Genomic DNA, 14,420 nt, shown 5'->3' with positions numbered 1-14,420 from the left:
CAGGTGGGTCAGGGTGGGTAAACCCTTGTGAGCAGCATGGAGTGGGCACCTCTGTTGCTGCAGGTGACAGCTTGCCACCGAAATACCCCATTCCCAGCTGCTCTCCACCAAAGTCGCTCAAACTTCTGCGGGCAGCGAGGTGGCAGCATGGCCAAGGCAGCCGCCATCGCATCTCCGCCTTCTCCTGCAAAGTCTCCCCTGCCTTTAATACAAAGCTGTTTTAATGAGGAGCATGATTTTTTTACTTCTTTAAAATATTACCTGGGTACTAGCGCAATCTCAGGTTTATTGCGTACTGTTATATGTTAGGGTGCCACTTTATGCTGTAATTGTGGTCAAAATACAGAGGAGGGAGAAAAGAGATACTATTATGCCTTTTTAACCTGCAAAGCCTGACTGAGATCTGCTTTAAGGGCTGTGAGATCAAACCCCCATCGCCTGAAGGGCCTTCGGATCATTTCCACCTCTGCTCACGTTTTTTTGCCTTTCAGCACTGTGTACTGTGCGTTATATCCTGGAAACTCCACCAAATCTTGACTACCGAGGGGGAAAAGTTTCATTTCCAGTTAATCAAGGGAGTTGTGTAATACCATTTTCTCCTGGGGAACTTCCAGAAGAAAGAAAGGAGGGGTGGGGTGGGGGGGGTGGGTAGAAAGGGTATTACATAAAGCAAGTATATTAAGAGGAAATAAATTATGAATTAAAAGTGATTAGTGAACTTTTAAGGAAGAGGTCAGGAGTGCCATTTGGACTACAAACTTTTTAAGCTTCCAGTGCTTGTATTGGGTTACAGAGTTATAACCCAGCCTTATTTGTGCAGGTGGCTGCAGCTTCAAATCCAAAGAAGGATTTTGCATTTACAATAGGTACATTGACAGAACTGGGTCAGAAAGCTACCCACGGCAGGCTTCAGTGCTGGGACAAGGGCTCTGCCGCCTCCTGCGCAGGGCAGTTGCTCCCAAAGACGTGCTTAATTGCAGCTGCAGTGCCTGGCTGGGATGCTCTGGGAATGGGGAGAGGAAGCTTGGGAAGTTCAGCAGATGAATTTTTTTTTTTTTTTTTTTTTTTTTTAAGAGACCTGATGTTGACCAGGTTAACTGGCTTTATTTTTGCTTCAAAGGCTTTGCGCCTTTGTTGATTTAAAAATAATCAAGAGGATTTTGTTGACTGCAGTCGCGTTGGCTGCAGTTCTGTATTTCCACTCGTTAATGTTAGGGTTCAGCGTGGCTGTGCAAAGAGAAGAGCCAGGGCTTATACGTGGCGGTGTTTGGGGGCTGTAAGCTGAGATAAGGAGTCTCTGCTTGATAGCTCATATATTAAAACAACACCTACAGCCCACAAAACTTTCCTCCAGAATAGAGGTTGGTGGAGTGGAGCAGATTTGTTACTATATGAGGAAATATCGGGGTTCCCGCAGGCAGTGTGTGCCAGTGGGATGATGTGGCTGAAGGGGAGCCGCAGCTCTGCTCACCTTGCTTTGGTTTGGAAGAAAGCTCCTGGATTGCCCCCAAAGAAACGGGGTGTTGCACCCCTTTCTCATGGTGGGAGTGTTGCTGGGACTGGGCAGTGGTCCGAGCTCTTCCTCGAAGGCAGAGCCTGGAGGAGTCATGGTGAGGCAGGGCTCGTTCCAAACCCTGCTGACCGGCAGAGTAAACCGTGTTCGCTTCGTTTGTAATTGAAAACATAATAGTCGCTGCAGTGTATTTTTCGCATGATCTGTTTGCCCTCAGTATTGCAGCGTTCACAGGCACATTTTTAATTCTGCCCCCCCATTCAAGCTGGGTCATCCTAGGTCACGCTTGTCATGTCTTCGAGACCTTCCAAAGCACTTGGATGTACAGAGGTGCCTCAAAAGATGCTGACACACTGGGGTTTTCAAGGTGTATCATGTTTTATTCCTTGCTGTAGACAATGTGAAATGATGGCTTTGTTTCCATCGTGTTTGGCTGGAACTGGCTTTGGAGTCCTGTTGATAATGTCTTTTATGTTCACCCTCTCCAACTGTTGCTGGTCAGCCAGTCTGGCCTAAATCTGATTTACCCTACAAATGCAGAATTTTATATGCATCTAGGTATTGTGGCTTGGATAAGACCTTTTGTTCTTATTAATGCATTTTTTAGGTATTAAAAATATATGTGCACTTTAATATTAAAGCTCTTTTAATATCAGCTCATGCCAAACTCCCAGGAGGAACAACTTAACATACTTCTTAGAATTCCCTTCCCTTTCTTCCTTTGTATGTGGTGTTTGCCTGTGGAAAGAGGTAACGGGTATTGTCTAAAGGCAGTATTTCTCCCAGCAAAACCAATGGCAGCACTCGTGTTCATCTGCAGCTCCTGGAGCATGGGGTTGGCCCGCTGTGCTCCCGCTGCACGGGGAAGCATTTCTACCGAGGTTTCGAATCCAAAGGAATTTGCAGTGTGTGAGAATAACTTGACATTTGGTTTAAAGTGTCTGTGACCAAGGGCCTTTCCATAATAATATTCTCCCAGGATGGTGGGGTCAGTAAACACGCTCCAGGTTCCAAAGGGTGGGTGTGTCTCTGGATGATGTGTTTTGGCAGCAGGTAGAGATACCTGTCATTCCTGCCACCGCCATCAGGGTTTTTTTAGGCACTTCTCAAATACCTCTGCAGCTTGGGGTCATCAATGTTACAGGGTTCTTCATATAGAAAATGAATATTCTTGGCTTTCTTCTTGTTTGCTGTTGCACTAGCAAGCATGAGGAGGCATTTTGCCCAGAGTTCCTGAATAACCAGTTCTTATTAAAAAATAAACAAACAAAAAAAACCACCCAAAAGGTAAGAACCCAGAAAATATCATCATCTAGGTCAAAATGAAACTCTGTTTGCCCACTAGGAAGTCTCCTGGACTCCGTGGCAGCCGGTGGATCTAAAAATGGTGAGGTTTATGCTAAAGTTCCTATGATTTGGCCGAAATATAACTAATAATAATAAAGTGGACTGAAATGTCACTCTTTTGATAGGAAGGACACCAGAGGCATTGACATAGGTAGCTGCAAAAGTTCATGTGAGTTACATGGGAGAACCTAAAGCAAGTAGGAAATGAACCAATATCTTGGGTTTGTGGAAATCAACCCATTGCGTCCTCGGACTTTTCTAGACAGGTCAAGTCAGAGAAATGCAATATATGCTGATCCTTGCTTATAGGTTCTTTAGCACTCTGAAGCAGGTTCCTGTTCTACAGTAAAGTCTAGCATTTGTTTGTGTGTTTGGAGAATTTTCTATCCTTATGTGTCTGCGTAGCTGAGAGTAGTGGAGCTGTAATAGAGTTGAATGGGAACCTGTTTTGCAAACAAAGATATTACATGTGTTTCCAAAATACAGGCAGATACACAGAGCAGTCTTCTGGACTGCTGGAACCAAGGTGAAGAACAATTAAGACTGAGCCCGTAATAAAATGAGTTGAGGGTACTCTGCATTTCTGATGCTAGCCTAGTTTTCTCCTGTGAATATATGGGCCTCAAGTGTCCAGTTTCAGTCAAAAACCATTGGCAAGGAGGTGCACCACTGATGCTTTCAAGACCTTTAAAAATTCCAACATAATGGCCCAATCCAGTCTGCAGTAGGATCCTTCTTTTGGCTACCCTTGGGCTGTGGATCAGGTCCCTTTCAGATTACTTTTTGGTTGACCAAGCTCCTACCGCTCCTTGCCACCCATTTTGTTGGGGCTCGTGCAGAATCAGGCCCTGTTGTGATTGGCAGCGTATACCTGATATAATGAAAATGTGGAAATACTTCTTTGTGGTGTTATGTTTTATCTGTGTATATATATGTGTGTGTATGTGTGTGTATATATATATATATAACATCAACCAGCTTCAAGAGTTGTTTGCTCTTGCAGCAGCTGCCAAGGCTGGTCTGCAGTGCTGCAATTCTTTTCTAAAAGTTGTGGAAGCCAATTTCTAAAGCCCCAATAAAAGCCTACCTTAGGCTAATCTAGTTTTTATGCATTTTAAAATATGTACAAATATTGTAAATCAAATAAGGTTTATATGTACCCAAAATCAGCCACGAAGTACTTTAAATAGAAAGCCCGTCTCTTGTACGTGCCCAAATATTTACAGTGTGTCTTGAATGAGGCATTAGATACCCCGCTCAGTCCTGCCAAATTATTTAATGATCTTTTTCACTTATTAAGCTAAATGTCTAATCTACTGAAACCTTAAAAACATGGCCAAGGCCTGGACACTGGCAGCCAAACACATCACAGGGCGCTTGTTAGAAATTACCATTGCTTTGTTGAGATAGCCAGCAACATCCCACTGACCTGCAGGGTTGAAAGAAGAAAGATTTAGTGGGGAAAAACACCACAACCACCTCCATCAAAACCAAACATTAAAAAAAAAAAAAATACCCTCATGGTGTTTAATTTAGTGCAAAGGTGAAGGCTGGGCTGGGAAGATGAGAGCTGCATGGGTGGGTCACTGCAGAAATGCCTCTTCCCCTCCTGTTCCCTCAGATTTTCTGATGGGTGGCCAGTGAAAGCTTTTCCCTTCTTTTAATTTTTTTTTTCCCCCATTAAACCTGCACAAGCATTAACTTTTCAAAGACTGCAGGATTCAAACTGCTGAACCCAACACAGAGCCCCCCTCCCCCCCCCTTTTTTTTTTCTGCCTTTGATTTTATGCACATTTCAAGCTGGTGGGAGAGTGCATAGGGATTTTGCAAGGGTTTTTGTTTAGGCTTGTTGGTGGGGTTTTAGCTTTCATGGTGCCAGCCTTCCCAGGGTTATCACCTATTAATTGCCTCTTAATAAAGGTGCTGACCAAAGAAAGGAATATTTTTTTCCTCCGCGCTAGATGTCCAAACTTGATTGGTTTTATTAAATGGAAAGACAAATAAATTTAAACCCTGCACTGAAATACCTTAGCACAGGACACCAGCGGTTAGAGGTCACCAAGTCACTTGGACTTCCTCCCAGCAAAAGCAACATCAATTTTTAATGTCCAGCCCCACGGCATCCTGCGGTGCCTCACACAATCCGTTAGTGTCCACACCTGCTCTGTGCTGCTCGGGGCAGGGCTGAGCCCGTTTGGATGGGGCAGGATCAGTCCCCAAGAGATTTCGATTATGCTCATGGTTTGGAGCCCTGTTTGATCTCCTACAGCATAGTTAGAGAAAAGCATGTGGTTGGGATTTCCTTGTTTTGTTATTAAAGCAAAGAGTCCCCTTTAGATAAGGAGAAAACCCTTTCCTTCACCTTGTGGAGTGTGTTACAACTCAGAAGGTAATCTTGGCTCCATTTACCTTTATTGCATTGGAATAAACAAATCCCTTTGTGCTTTATCCCTGTGCTTTAGTTTCCTCTGTCTGTGAGAGGGGGATAACAGCACTTCTCTGGTTGCAGTCCTATGAGGATGTGCAGGTATTGCCTCCATGCCTCAGGGTATGGTCCACAGGCTGCCGTGTGGTTTATCAGCGTGGAGATACCAGTATTAAGCAGGATGCAAAGCCCTTCTACAGCGTTACTAAAGCTTTTGCAGTCAGTCTGTACACGGAGGTGAGCCATAGCCACGGACAGAAGGGCCAAATAGGACCATGTTTGGAGAAGAGTCACCATGTCCAGAATCAGTAATTTTTTTTGCCTACCGTGTACGTTTATTGCTCACTGCAGTGCAAGTCACCTTTCGTTACCGTTTTCTGAAATGTACCTCTTGTATTCTCGGTAGTTTTGTGCCATGGGTAGGGGGGTGGGAAGTGGTGGAGGTTGAAAACTTGGCACCTTTATGGGGCTCAGCCGTTGGGTTTTGTAGCTGCACATCCCTGCAGCCAGGGATGCAGAGCTTGAGTTTCCTGTTAGAACACTGGACTGGAGAGGCAGATGGGGCAGGAGGGCTGATGAGGCCATCTTCATGGTGTGACCCCATGCTGCTCGCCTTCCATTTCCAAGGGTGGGTGGGCTGTAGCCCCACTTCTGGATAGCTTTGCCGCTGGCAGGTCTCCTAGTGTGAATAATGTCTCTGTGGTGTTTTGCTGAGGGATCCCAAACATCTCTCTCTGTGTTTAATTTTCTTTCTTCTTCCAGACTTCTTTCTGTAGTGTTTTTCTGCAAAACCCATTCTCTGGCTGCCTTTTGGCATCACTACAGGCGTCTCTGTGCTGGAACCACCTTGCCAAAAAAAAAATGTGGGTGGTGACCCAGTCACTTAGAGAACCCATCCTCCAAGAAGTAACCTGGTGGAAGAAGAACCATCTTGAGCACAATTTACCATTCGCCATGGGCAGGGGTCTTCTTTGCCTTGGGTAATTACTGCTGAAAGAGCAGCCTCTCACCCAGCCCTCAAAATCAAAGGCATGTTATGTCTTCTAAGTAATATCCGTTCAGCTATGGAGAGTATGTTTATGTTTCTCATGTTTAAAAAGAAAAAAAAAAAGGGGGGGGGGCGGGGGGGCAAAGGAAAAAAAAAAAGGGAATCTGAGGTTACTGTTTTGCTGGAAAAATGTCAAGACTTGATTGGCAATATCCCGCTAAACCACAAGTTTGTAGGAGAGAAAACAAAACCATTGGATTTTCTAAACTATGCCTATGCACGCTTAAAAAAATGTATACCATATAGGTCAGTTATGCTCTTATTATAGCTGTGGCAAGAGTACATATAATTGAAACGCGGAAATACTACCCCATGCTGTTCAATGAATGAAGGGAAAACAAATCTTTATTATTCCTGGGTTCACATAATATATAGGAACACTATTGTCTGTCTTTTTTTTTTTTTCTTTTTTTTTTTTTTTTTTTAAGCCAGTTTTAGCTTTCAGATGTATTTTATTGTCTGTGGGAACATGTGTTTTACAGACCTGTCATGTGAAAGCTATTAACAAGAGGAACTGGAGAAATAACAATAAGCCACGTAACCGTGGCATGTCTACTCCCCGAGTTCAACAGTTACGCCGCTGCTTCAAGTGCATGTGAAATTGGATCGTGCCAAGCGACATTAGCTCCTCTCCTGCAATTTTTCATTGGGAAACTTAAGGATTTTTTAAGTGGCCTATTAATATCAGATTGCTGGCATCAGAGGCACATTTTGGGGCCAAGCTGGCTAGGCATCAAAACGGTTAAAGAGTGGAATGAAGATCAACTGGATTCACACGAGATGTCCGATTTTATTTACCAAATCTGAGCTGGGCAGGTGGTTCTGAAACTTTTCCTTGCTGGTTCACACACGTGGTGGAAACCATCCTGCCTTGCCAAGCACCGCGGGGCCCAGTGCTTGCAATTAACCCCTTTGCAGTGTTTTCAGAGAGGAGCTGAAAGGGGTCCTGAGCGGTGGCCCTGGCTGTTCTTGGGTACCTGAGAGGCTTCAAGTCTGTGTGTGGTTGTCCCGGCTCACCGATGATGGCGATTTTCCTTTTTCTTAAGACTAACAAACCCCCTAATAATCCTGGATTAGGCAAGCCTATTAACGTATAGGAAAAGGAGCCAAAAGGGATTGCGCAAAGTGAAATACAGAACGTGGTTCACGTGGAGAAGGGGAACATTATTTTGATGGTACTTTTTAACAGCCTGGATGGTAACTTTGGTAATCGCATCTAGCAGATCCCGAGGACTACAAACGTACCGTGGAGAAATTTAGGTTAAACCCAACAGCACTTCATTTTTATTTTATTTTTTTTATTTTTTATATTTATTTTAGAAGGAAAAACCCTCTGATGTCTAAGAGTGCTAGCTGTGTAAACAAGCTCACAGATACCTAAGCAAGTTAGTGGTCGACAAATATTCCCTAGTGCTTTCTGTAGGATCTGGGCGTGAGACCTGTTGTCTTGGCCCAAGGACAGCTTGAACCGCGGTGCATTTGTTTTCCCCTTACCTGGGTTTCGCTCTGCAAGTGGGAGGAGGGTTTCCTGTACCTTGTGGTTTGTGATTTACTCTGAACATGGGTTTCAGGGAATTTGGGGCTTGTTTTGGTGGGGACGTACTGCTCCTCTTGGTGTTGGGCTCCGTAGCAAAGGTAGATGGGGAAACTGAGGGTGCCCTGCCCAAGGTACCATCGTGGCTGGGAAATACCCCGGGGCTCTCGTAGGATTGAGGCAATGCTGTGTTTCTCTAAAGACTTGGAAGAATATGGTTACAGCTGTGCGGCGATTTCGAGGTGTCCCTTCCGTACTGCGTGCCCTAAGCCGTCACCCTGTGTTTCTGAGCAGATCTGCTCCATGCTTGATGCGAAGGTCCAGACGAGCTGTGCAGATGCAGGTCTCCTGCATGGAAAGTTCACAAACAGCATTTTGAAACAGGTTTTGTGTGGCTTTAAGGTGATCGAAAGCAAACAGGCTCTGGTGGGAATTCAGCAGCTCGTGTAGGTGGGCTGGCTGGATGTGTGCACCGCTTGCCCTGGCGAGGATGGGTCAGGGGTGGGTATCCCACAGCTGCTCAAAGCACATCGTCTTATGGCAGTAGGTACAAACATACGTATACCCTGTAAATACAGAGAGGGGGGAGTCAAGGAAGGCTTCAAAAGCTTAAAAGTAATGGGGATGGAGTGTAGCTGGGCTGCCCGAGTCGGAGCAGCCGTGCTGATACTCGATCCTGCAGTGTTTGTTTGCACAGCTCTGGGCTGCCCTGCCGTGGGGCGCTCGGCACAGCATCGGGCCCTCCCAGGAGAGAAGCGCCAGATTCATTTTCATGGCTTTTTGCAGAGGGATTGCTTTAGGGGTCCGTTCCTGTAAGTTAATATTTGCAATGCACAAGGCTTAACTGAAACCAGGCAGTGCAGACATCTGATAACCATAACAGAGGAGATGCTTTTTCCCCGCAAGAGCGACTTGGAAAAACAAATCCCAATGCTACTCCCTTTAGAAAGATAGCAATATAGAAAGAAAAGCACCGGGGACCGGTGCTGCGTGGTTTGCAAGGGGGTTTCTACTGGGTCTTGGGTTTTTTGGTTTGTTTTTTTGGTGAGCTGCTTGTGTTTGCCTGTATTGCTGATGCGTTTGGTTATTGTCTCCCCTCCTTTCCAGCGGGGTTGCCCTTCCTCATCATTGAAACGAGCACAATCCAGCCCTACCAGCGGGGCTTCTACTGCGATGACGACAGCATCAGGTACCCGCTGAAGACGATGGAGACTATCAATGATGCAGTGCTGTGTGCTGCGGGCATCCTCATCGCTATCCTCGCTGTAAGTACCACCTCCGAACCCCCCCTCTCCTGTCCCTTGGGTATCCTGGGTGGCTTTTTGTCACTGTTTTGTCACTGTTCCATTGGTGTGGGGGTTTAACACACTCTTGCCAGTATGTCCACGCTATCTACTGAGGTGCACATCTTCTCTGTGATTATTTGACTTCTGCGTAATGTGGAGCAGTAAACATTTGCAAATGAAAGCTTGTAATGGGAGGAATGAGATTACTCCTGAAGCCCATAAACAGGCCCAAAGCTGTCTGGGCAAGTCTGTGAGCTCCACAAGAGTTTTTTCACCCTCCAGTAAGAGTTCAGGGTAGAAGCAAAAAGACTTGGAGTGTCAGTAAGGACTTGGCATGGTTTGTCCCTATTCAAATAACTCTTGGTATTTGCCTATTTCATAAGGTTTAAAAAAAAAAGAAAAAGAAAAAAAAAAAAAAAAAGAAAGGATACATCTTTTCAGCTAACCAGTGCCTGGAAAAATTTCACAGGTTAGTATTAGATTTTTAAGAGATTGTATATTACAGCCGTTTTAGAAAGACAATTAAAACCTTCCATGGGGAGCATATTCCCAGAGTCCTCACTCTAAAAAGTAGTTAATGCACCACCTTCCCAATGCCGCCTTGTTTCTCTTTTCCTGCCAGCTTTCCTAGAGCTGTGGTAGGAAACGATTGCACGGTGAGAGCTTTAAATGTCAGCCAAAACCCTAAATTCAGCCCATGGAGCTGAGCCTCCTTATGCCAGCATGTATTTGGTGCTGGGGCAGGAGGCAAGAGCTGTCTCCTGGTTGTTGGTTAAATGCTTCCAGCTGAAGATGAAATTCCCCTATGAAAAGTACCTACGATTTCCTTCTCACCTGCTGCCAGCACAGCTCAGGTGCTTTCCCAGAGATGCTGCCTTCCTCTTGGTCCTTCAGCTGGGAGGGATGGAGATGGAGAGGTCAGGAATGCTTGTTCCCCTCCTAGCTTTCATCTTTGCTCATAGGAGCAATGGTGTGGGCAGTAGGTGTTCTGGCATGGCATGTGCCTGCTTTGGTAGTACCCCGTCCTCAGCCTTGCTGCTTCGTGCTGTGAGCATCTTCATCGTTTCCTGATCTCTCCATCGTTTCCTGACCACATACACTCACTTAGCAAAGTAGGTTCCCATAACTGCCTTGTGCCTGTGCCCCCTCCCTCCTCAAAACAAGCCTGAAAGGTGCCAGACCCCCAGTTTTGTAAACGCAGCCGAGTTTTACCCTGCAGGTGAATTACCCCCAAGTGTGGAAAAGCCATAAAAACGAAATGAAAAAGCCTCTCATTTTCGCATTACTGCCTGAGCTATCGGCACGCCGGCTCCATGCAGAGTGTGCTTCTGATCAGTAATGAGGCAGTGGCAAATATGGGAGTTGGAACAGAAACTGGAAACATAATCAGCTGCCTATGTGATCCATCAAATTTCTACCACGAAATAGCAGGTCAATTAAAAGAGAAAGAAAATCCCCAAAGAATTAGATGTTTCTGCCCTGGTTTCACTGTGCCCACAACAAATGTAACTTAATAAGGTAAATTCAAAAGCTAAGTTATTTGCTGTTGAGTGATACAAATGGCTAACGAGGAATTGAAGCAACAGATTTCTTTGCTATGGCAGCATGCGTGGAAAATTCAAGTCAGCCTGACCTCTTTTTTCAGATGTAACCCAGATACCAGAATTACTGTAGCATAATAGGAATTCCTTCCAAATCCACAAAGCACTGACTCCGCTCCTTTCGCTCACAACGTTGCCTTCGGAAGGCAGGACAGTGGTTATGAGGACTTCCAGGAGCTGGCGTTCAGGATGGAGCAGCCAAAATTTCACACCCTTGCGTTACGTGGCGTCACAGGCAGTCTAGCCCAGGGTAAAAGGTCCAGGTCATGTTTTAAATGGCTTGAGGACACCCAGAGTGCTCGTTAGGTAAACAGCAGAGGCAAAGATCTTTGCTTCGATCAGGATGTGAGAGGATATGCATTTGGTTCTAATACCTGTATATTTACTGGCTTCAGGCAAATTTCCATGTAGATGACCCTGGAGAGGCTCGTGCCCCTGGGATGCGGGCTCTTCATCTCTCCTGGCTGCTGCTCGTGCTGGAAGGTGGTTAATTTGATTGGCACAGCAGCATGTTGACGGTCCCTGGGATGGCTCTGGGAAGGTGACATTTCCTCTTGCTGAGCCTCGTACGGTACCGCTGCCATGGTGCCCCGGCCCTCACACCTGACAGCTCTTGAAATCCTATGAAAAATATCTAAGAAAATTAATTTCCTAGGTGATCTGAGTTACACAGCTGGATTAGCTGGTAGTTTTACTGTTGAAGGTGATATGCTTCAACGTGATTAGACACAGGGAACATTACACCAGAGACGCGAGTGATTAGAAAAGCTCTAAAAGTAATTACAGGTTAATTGGATTGCTAGTGATATCTTATAATAATGATAAAATGGGCACGGCAACCAAAAGTCTGCTAAAGGCATTCACGGACAGAAAATTTGGTTACTGGCTCCTCTCTAGTGACCGTCTTAAATGTGTGTGACAGTCCCCCGTGAGCTGTGCCCATCACGTCGGCGCGGCATATGTCCCGTGCAGATGGCTCAGCAGAAATGCAAGGCGTAAGAAGAGCTTAGTATCTTTAAGACTTGTTTTCTTTTCAGTATGTCCTTTCAGTTCGTGCACATCTGTGCTGCATTAGTTTTTCACCGTCCTGCTTTATCTGGGACGGCACTGCCAAAAAAACAAGTTTGCCCAATTTTTAGCTTCTCATTAAGGTTGAGCCATGGGTTTAACTAAGCGGGGAGGGTTCGTAGCTGCCCAGCAGCATGCTAGCGGGGGAATGAAGTCTCCAATTTACAATCTGCTACATGTGTGCAATTACCCAGACCACCAACGGTGAGAGAAAAATATTAATCCCCAGACTTTTGTTGGTCCCTCTTTAAAACGGTCACATGCCTTTCCCAGGCCAAGAGCCTCAGGTTTACGTGGATCTGTTTGTGAGTTGGGAGTAATGGCACATCTGCCAGTATCAGATGTCATCCTTAATTTCTCTTGTCTCCCCTCGGCAAAAGTCATGAGTTCTGGAGCTGTTAGCTCCCCTCCATGTGAGCCCAGGCTCCCGGGAGGCTGCAGGCAGCGGCCGTGCCCATGTGCAGGAGCCTCCACGTCCACCCAGGACAACCTCCCCCTGCAGTCCTCATACCAGCAGATGTCCTGGCGAGGGGTCCGAACCGGAGATAAACCGTGGTCTTTGGAGTCTGTGAGGATTAAAATGATGCTGGAGCTGGTGAGCTGCAGCTCCCCAGACAACTCTTGATCACGACCAGATTTCTAAGAGTAAATCTCAGCGGTGACACGTAAACCCAGAACGCTGGTGCAGCCATGCAAAACATTTCTGTGCGTGGCAGCAGAGTGCTCTAACTTGGCCTTTATTTTTTAATTATTATAGTTGTATCTCTCTTTGATAAATCCTGCTTAGCAGCAATTTCAGCTGCCTTAGGTCAACCTTTGCTTTTCCAAGCCATGCTACAAGTGAGTTCAAACAATGATACAGCTTCATCTCCTCTTAGTCTAATTGCCATACTTTTCCAGTTTATTAGTTTCCAAAGGTTGTGCCAAGCTTTTAAAAAAGGTAGGCAGGGGAGCCTTGTCTCCTGCACGCCGCTGGCAGGCTGCCATGCCGGGAGGAATATTGCTGGCTGCTCCAGAAAGGGATTAACATGAAGGCATTTTTCCTGACAGTTAATTTTACATATCACGGTCCTCGTGACTAGAGAGGGGCAGGGATAAGGGGGCAGCCAACAACAAAAAAAAAAAATCGGCCTCGATTTATTACTCGGGTATAAAAACATTTAAAGTAATGAATAAAATCCTAAAGCTGTAAATCTGGAGCTCAAAACCTAGGTGTGTAACGTGATGGAGAACAATTTAAGCCTTTGCTTTTTTGGAAGAGGTGAGACATTTGGACTTCATTTCACAGCCTGATTTTCATTAACCTGCCTTTTGAGAGCCGGGATTGTGAGAAGTCAGGTCTTCTGCTCCCTGACAGTGATTTATGGCGATATTGTCAAACCCCAGCACCCCGACACAAGAAAAATGTGATGTGCTGCCATGCAATTGCAAGACCCCTTGAAACGCCCAGAAATGGCTGGTGTTTACACAGGCTTTGAGTGGCAGCAAGTTTTGGGCCAGAATCTGAGAGGTTTGGGGCTTTCTGAGTCTTTTGCTGTTGTGCTCATGGTTTTCAGGGAGGAAGATAAGCAGGTAGTTATTTTTTTTTCCCTCCAAAATGATTTTGATGAGAGGGTAGGGGATCTGGCCTCTCCTTCCCAAACACACACTGATTCTTTATCTGGTTTATATTGCTTTTTTTCCCTGCTGTACTGGTATGGATCTGGACTACTATTTCACTTCTGTAAAGACGTGCCAACGTGCTAAACCAAAATCTAGCGTTGTTTGTGTTGGTTGTTTTTTGGGGTTTTTTTGTTCATTGAATTTTTCCATAAAGAACATTTCAAGCGCTGCAATCTCTTCTTGAGAGGGCAGAGAAGGAGGATGGAGAGATGCTGGGCTATGGCTCTCCTTCCTTGCTGTGGGAGCAGATTGCTGGTTTGAGATGCTCAGAGCTGAGAGCTGTCTCAGCCCTGCATCTGCTGCAGGTTTTCCACAGCATTTTGCCTACTCTCTAACCTCTCTGTTGTCTTCCCCCCCCCCAGATTATAACGGGAGAGCTCTACCGCATCCACTACCTGAAGGAGAAATCACACTCCTTTATCCAGAACCCCTACGTGGCGGCTCTTTACAAGCAGGTGGGCTGCTTCGTTTTCGGCTGCGCCATCAGCCAGTCCTTCACAGACATTGCCAAAGTGTCCGTCGGGCGCTTGCGGCCGCATTTCCTGGAGGTTTGCGATTTGGATTTTTCCACCATCAACTGCGCTAAGGGAGTTTACATCCAGAACTACACCTGCAGGGGAAACGACAGCAAGGTCCAGGAAGCCAGGTGAGAGTCTGCGGCATCAAAGCGATGGGTTACCACCACCAAAATGGCACCTCATGTGAAATATCTCAGGGGGTTCTCTGCCAGCAATAGATGACTCAAAACGCTGCTTGCTCTGCAAAGGCTGTAACTGGCTGCCAGTGACTGGCAGTTTCCCTTAGGAATCGCAGCGCTTGGCTGAATAGTATTTCTTTTCCTTTCTCTTTACTCCTCCACTATTGTTTCCCCGTGTGGTTGCTCAATGTGGGAATTCACCACGGGAGCTGAGCTGATGGTGAGCGGCTCGAGCTGAC

At 45.9% G+C, this 14,420-nt stretch overlaps 1 protein-coding gene across 1 annotated transcript in view; it reads left to right on the top strand.

Moving 5' to 3' along the window:
• The window catches only part of PLPP3 (phospholipid phosphatase 3), a 46,078-nt gene that overhangs the window by 16,015 nt on the left and 15,643 nt on the right, over nt 1-14,420 (top strand). The window contains exons 2-3 of the mRNA XM_055724890.1: nt 8,975-9,132; nt 13,847-14,130. Of these exons, the coding sequence (XP_055580865.1) occupies nt 8,975-9,132; nt 13,847-14,130 (442 nt within the window). The remainder of the gene's footprint in view (nt 1-8,974; nt 9,133-13,846; nt 14,131-14,420) is intronic.

Source organism: Falco cherrug, chromosome 12, assembly GCF_023634085.1.
Source record: "Falco cherrug isolate bFalChe1 chromosome 12, bFalChe1.pri, whole genome shotgun sequence".
NCBI lineage: Eukaryota > Metazoa > Chordata > Aves > Falconiformes > Falconidae > Falco > Falco cherrug.
The sequence above is the reverse complement of the archived record's forward strand: the minus strand, read 5'-3'. Positions and strand labels throughout refer to the sequence as shown.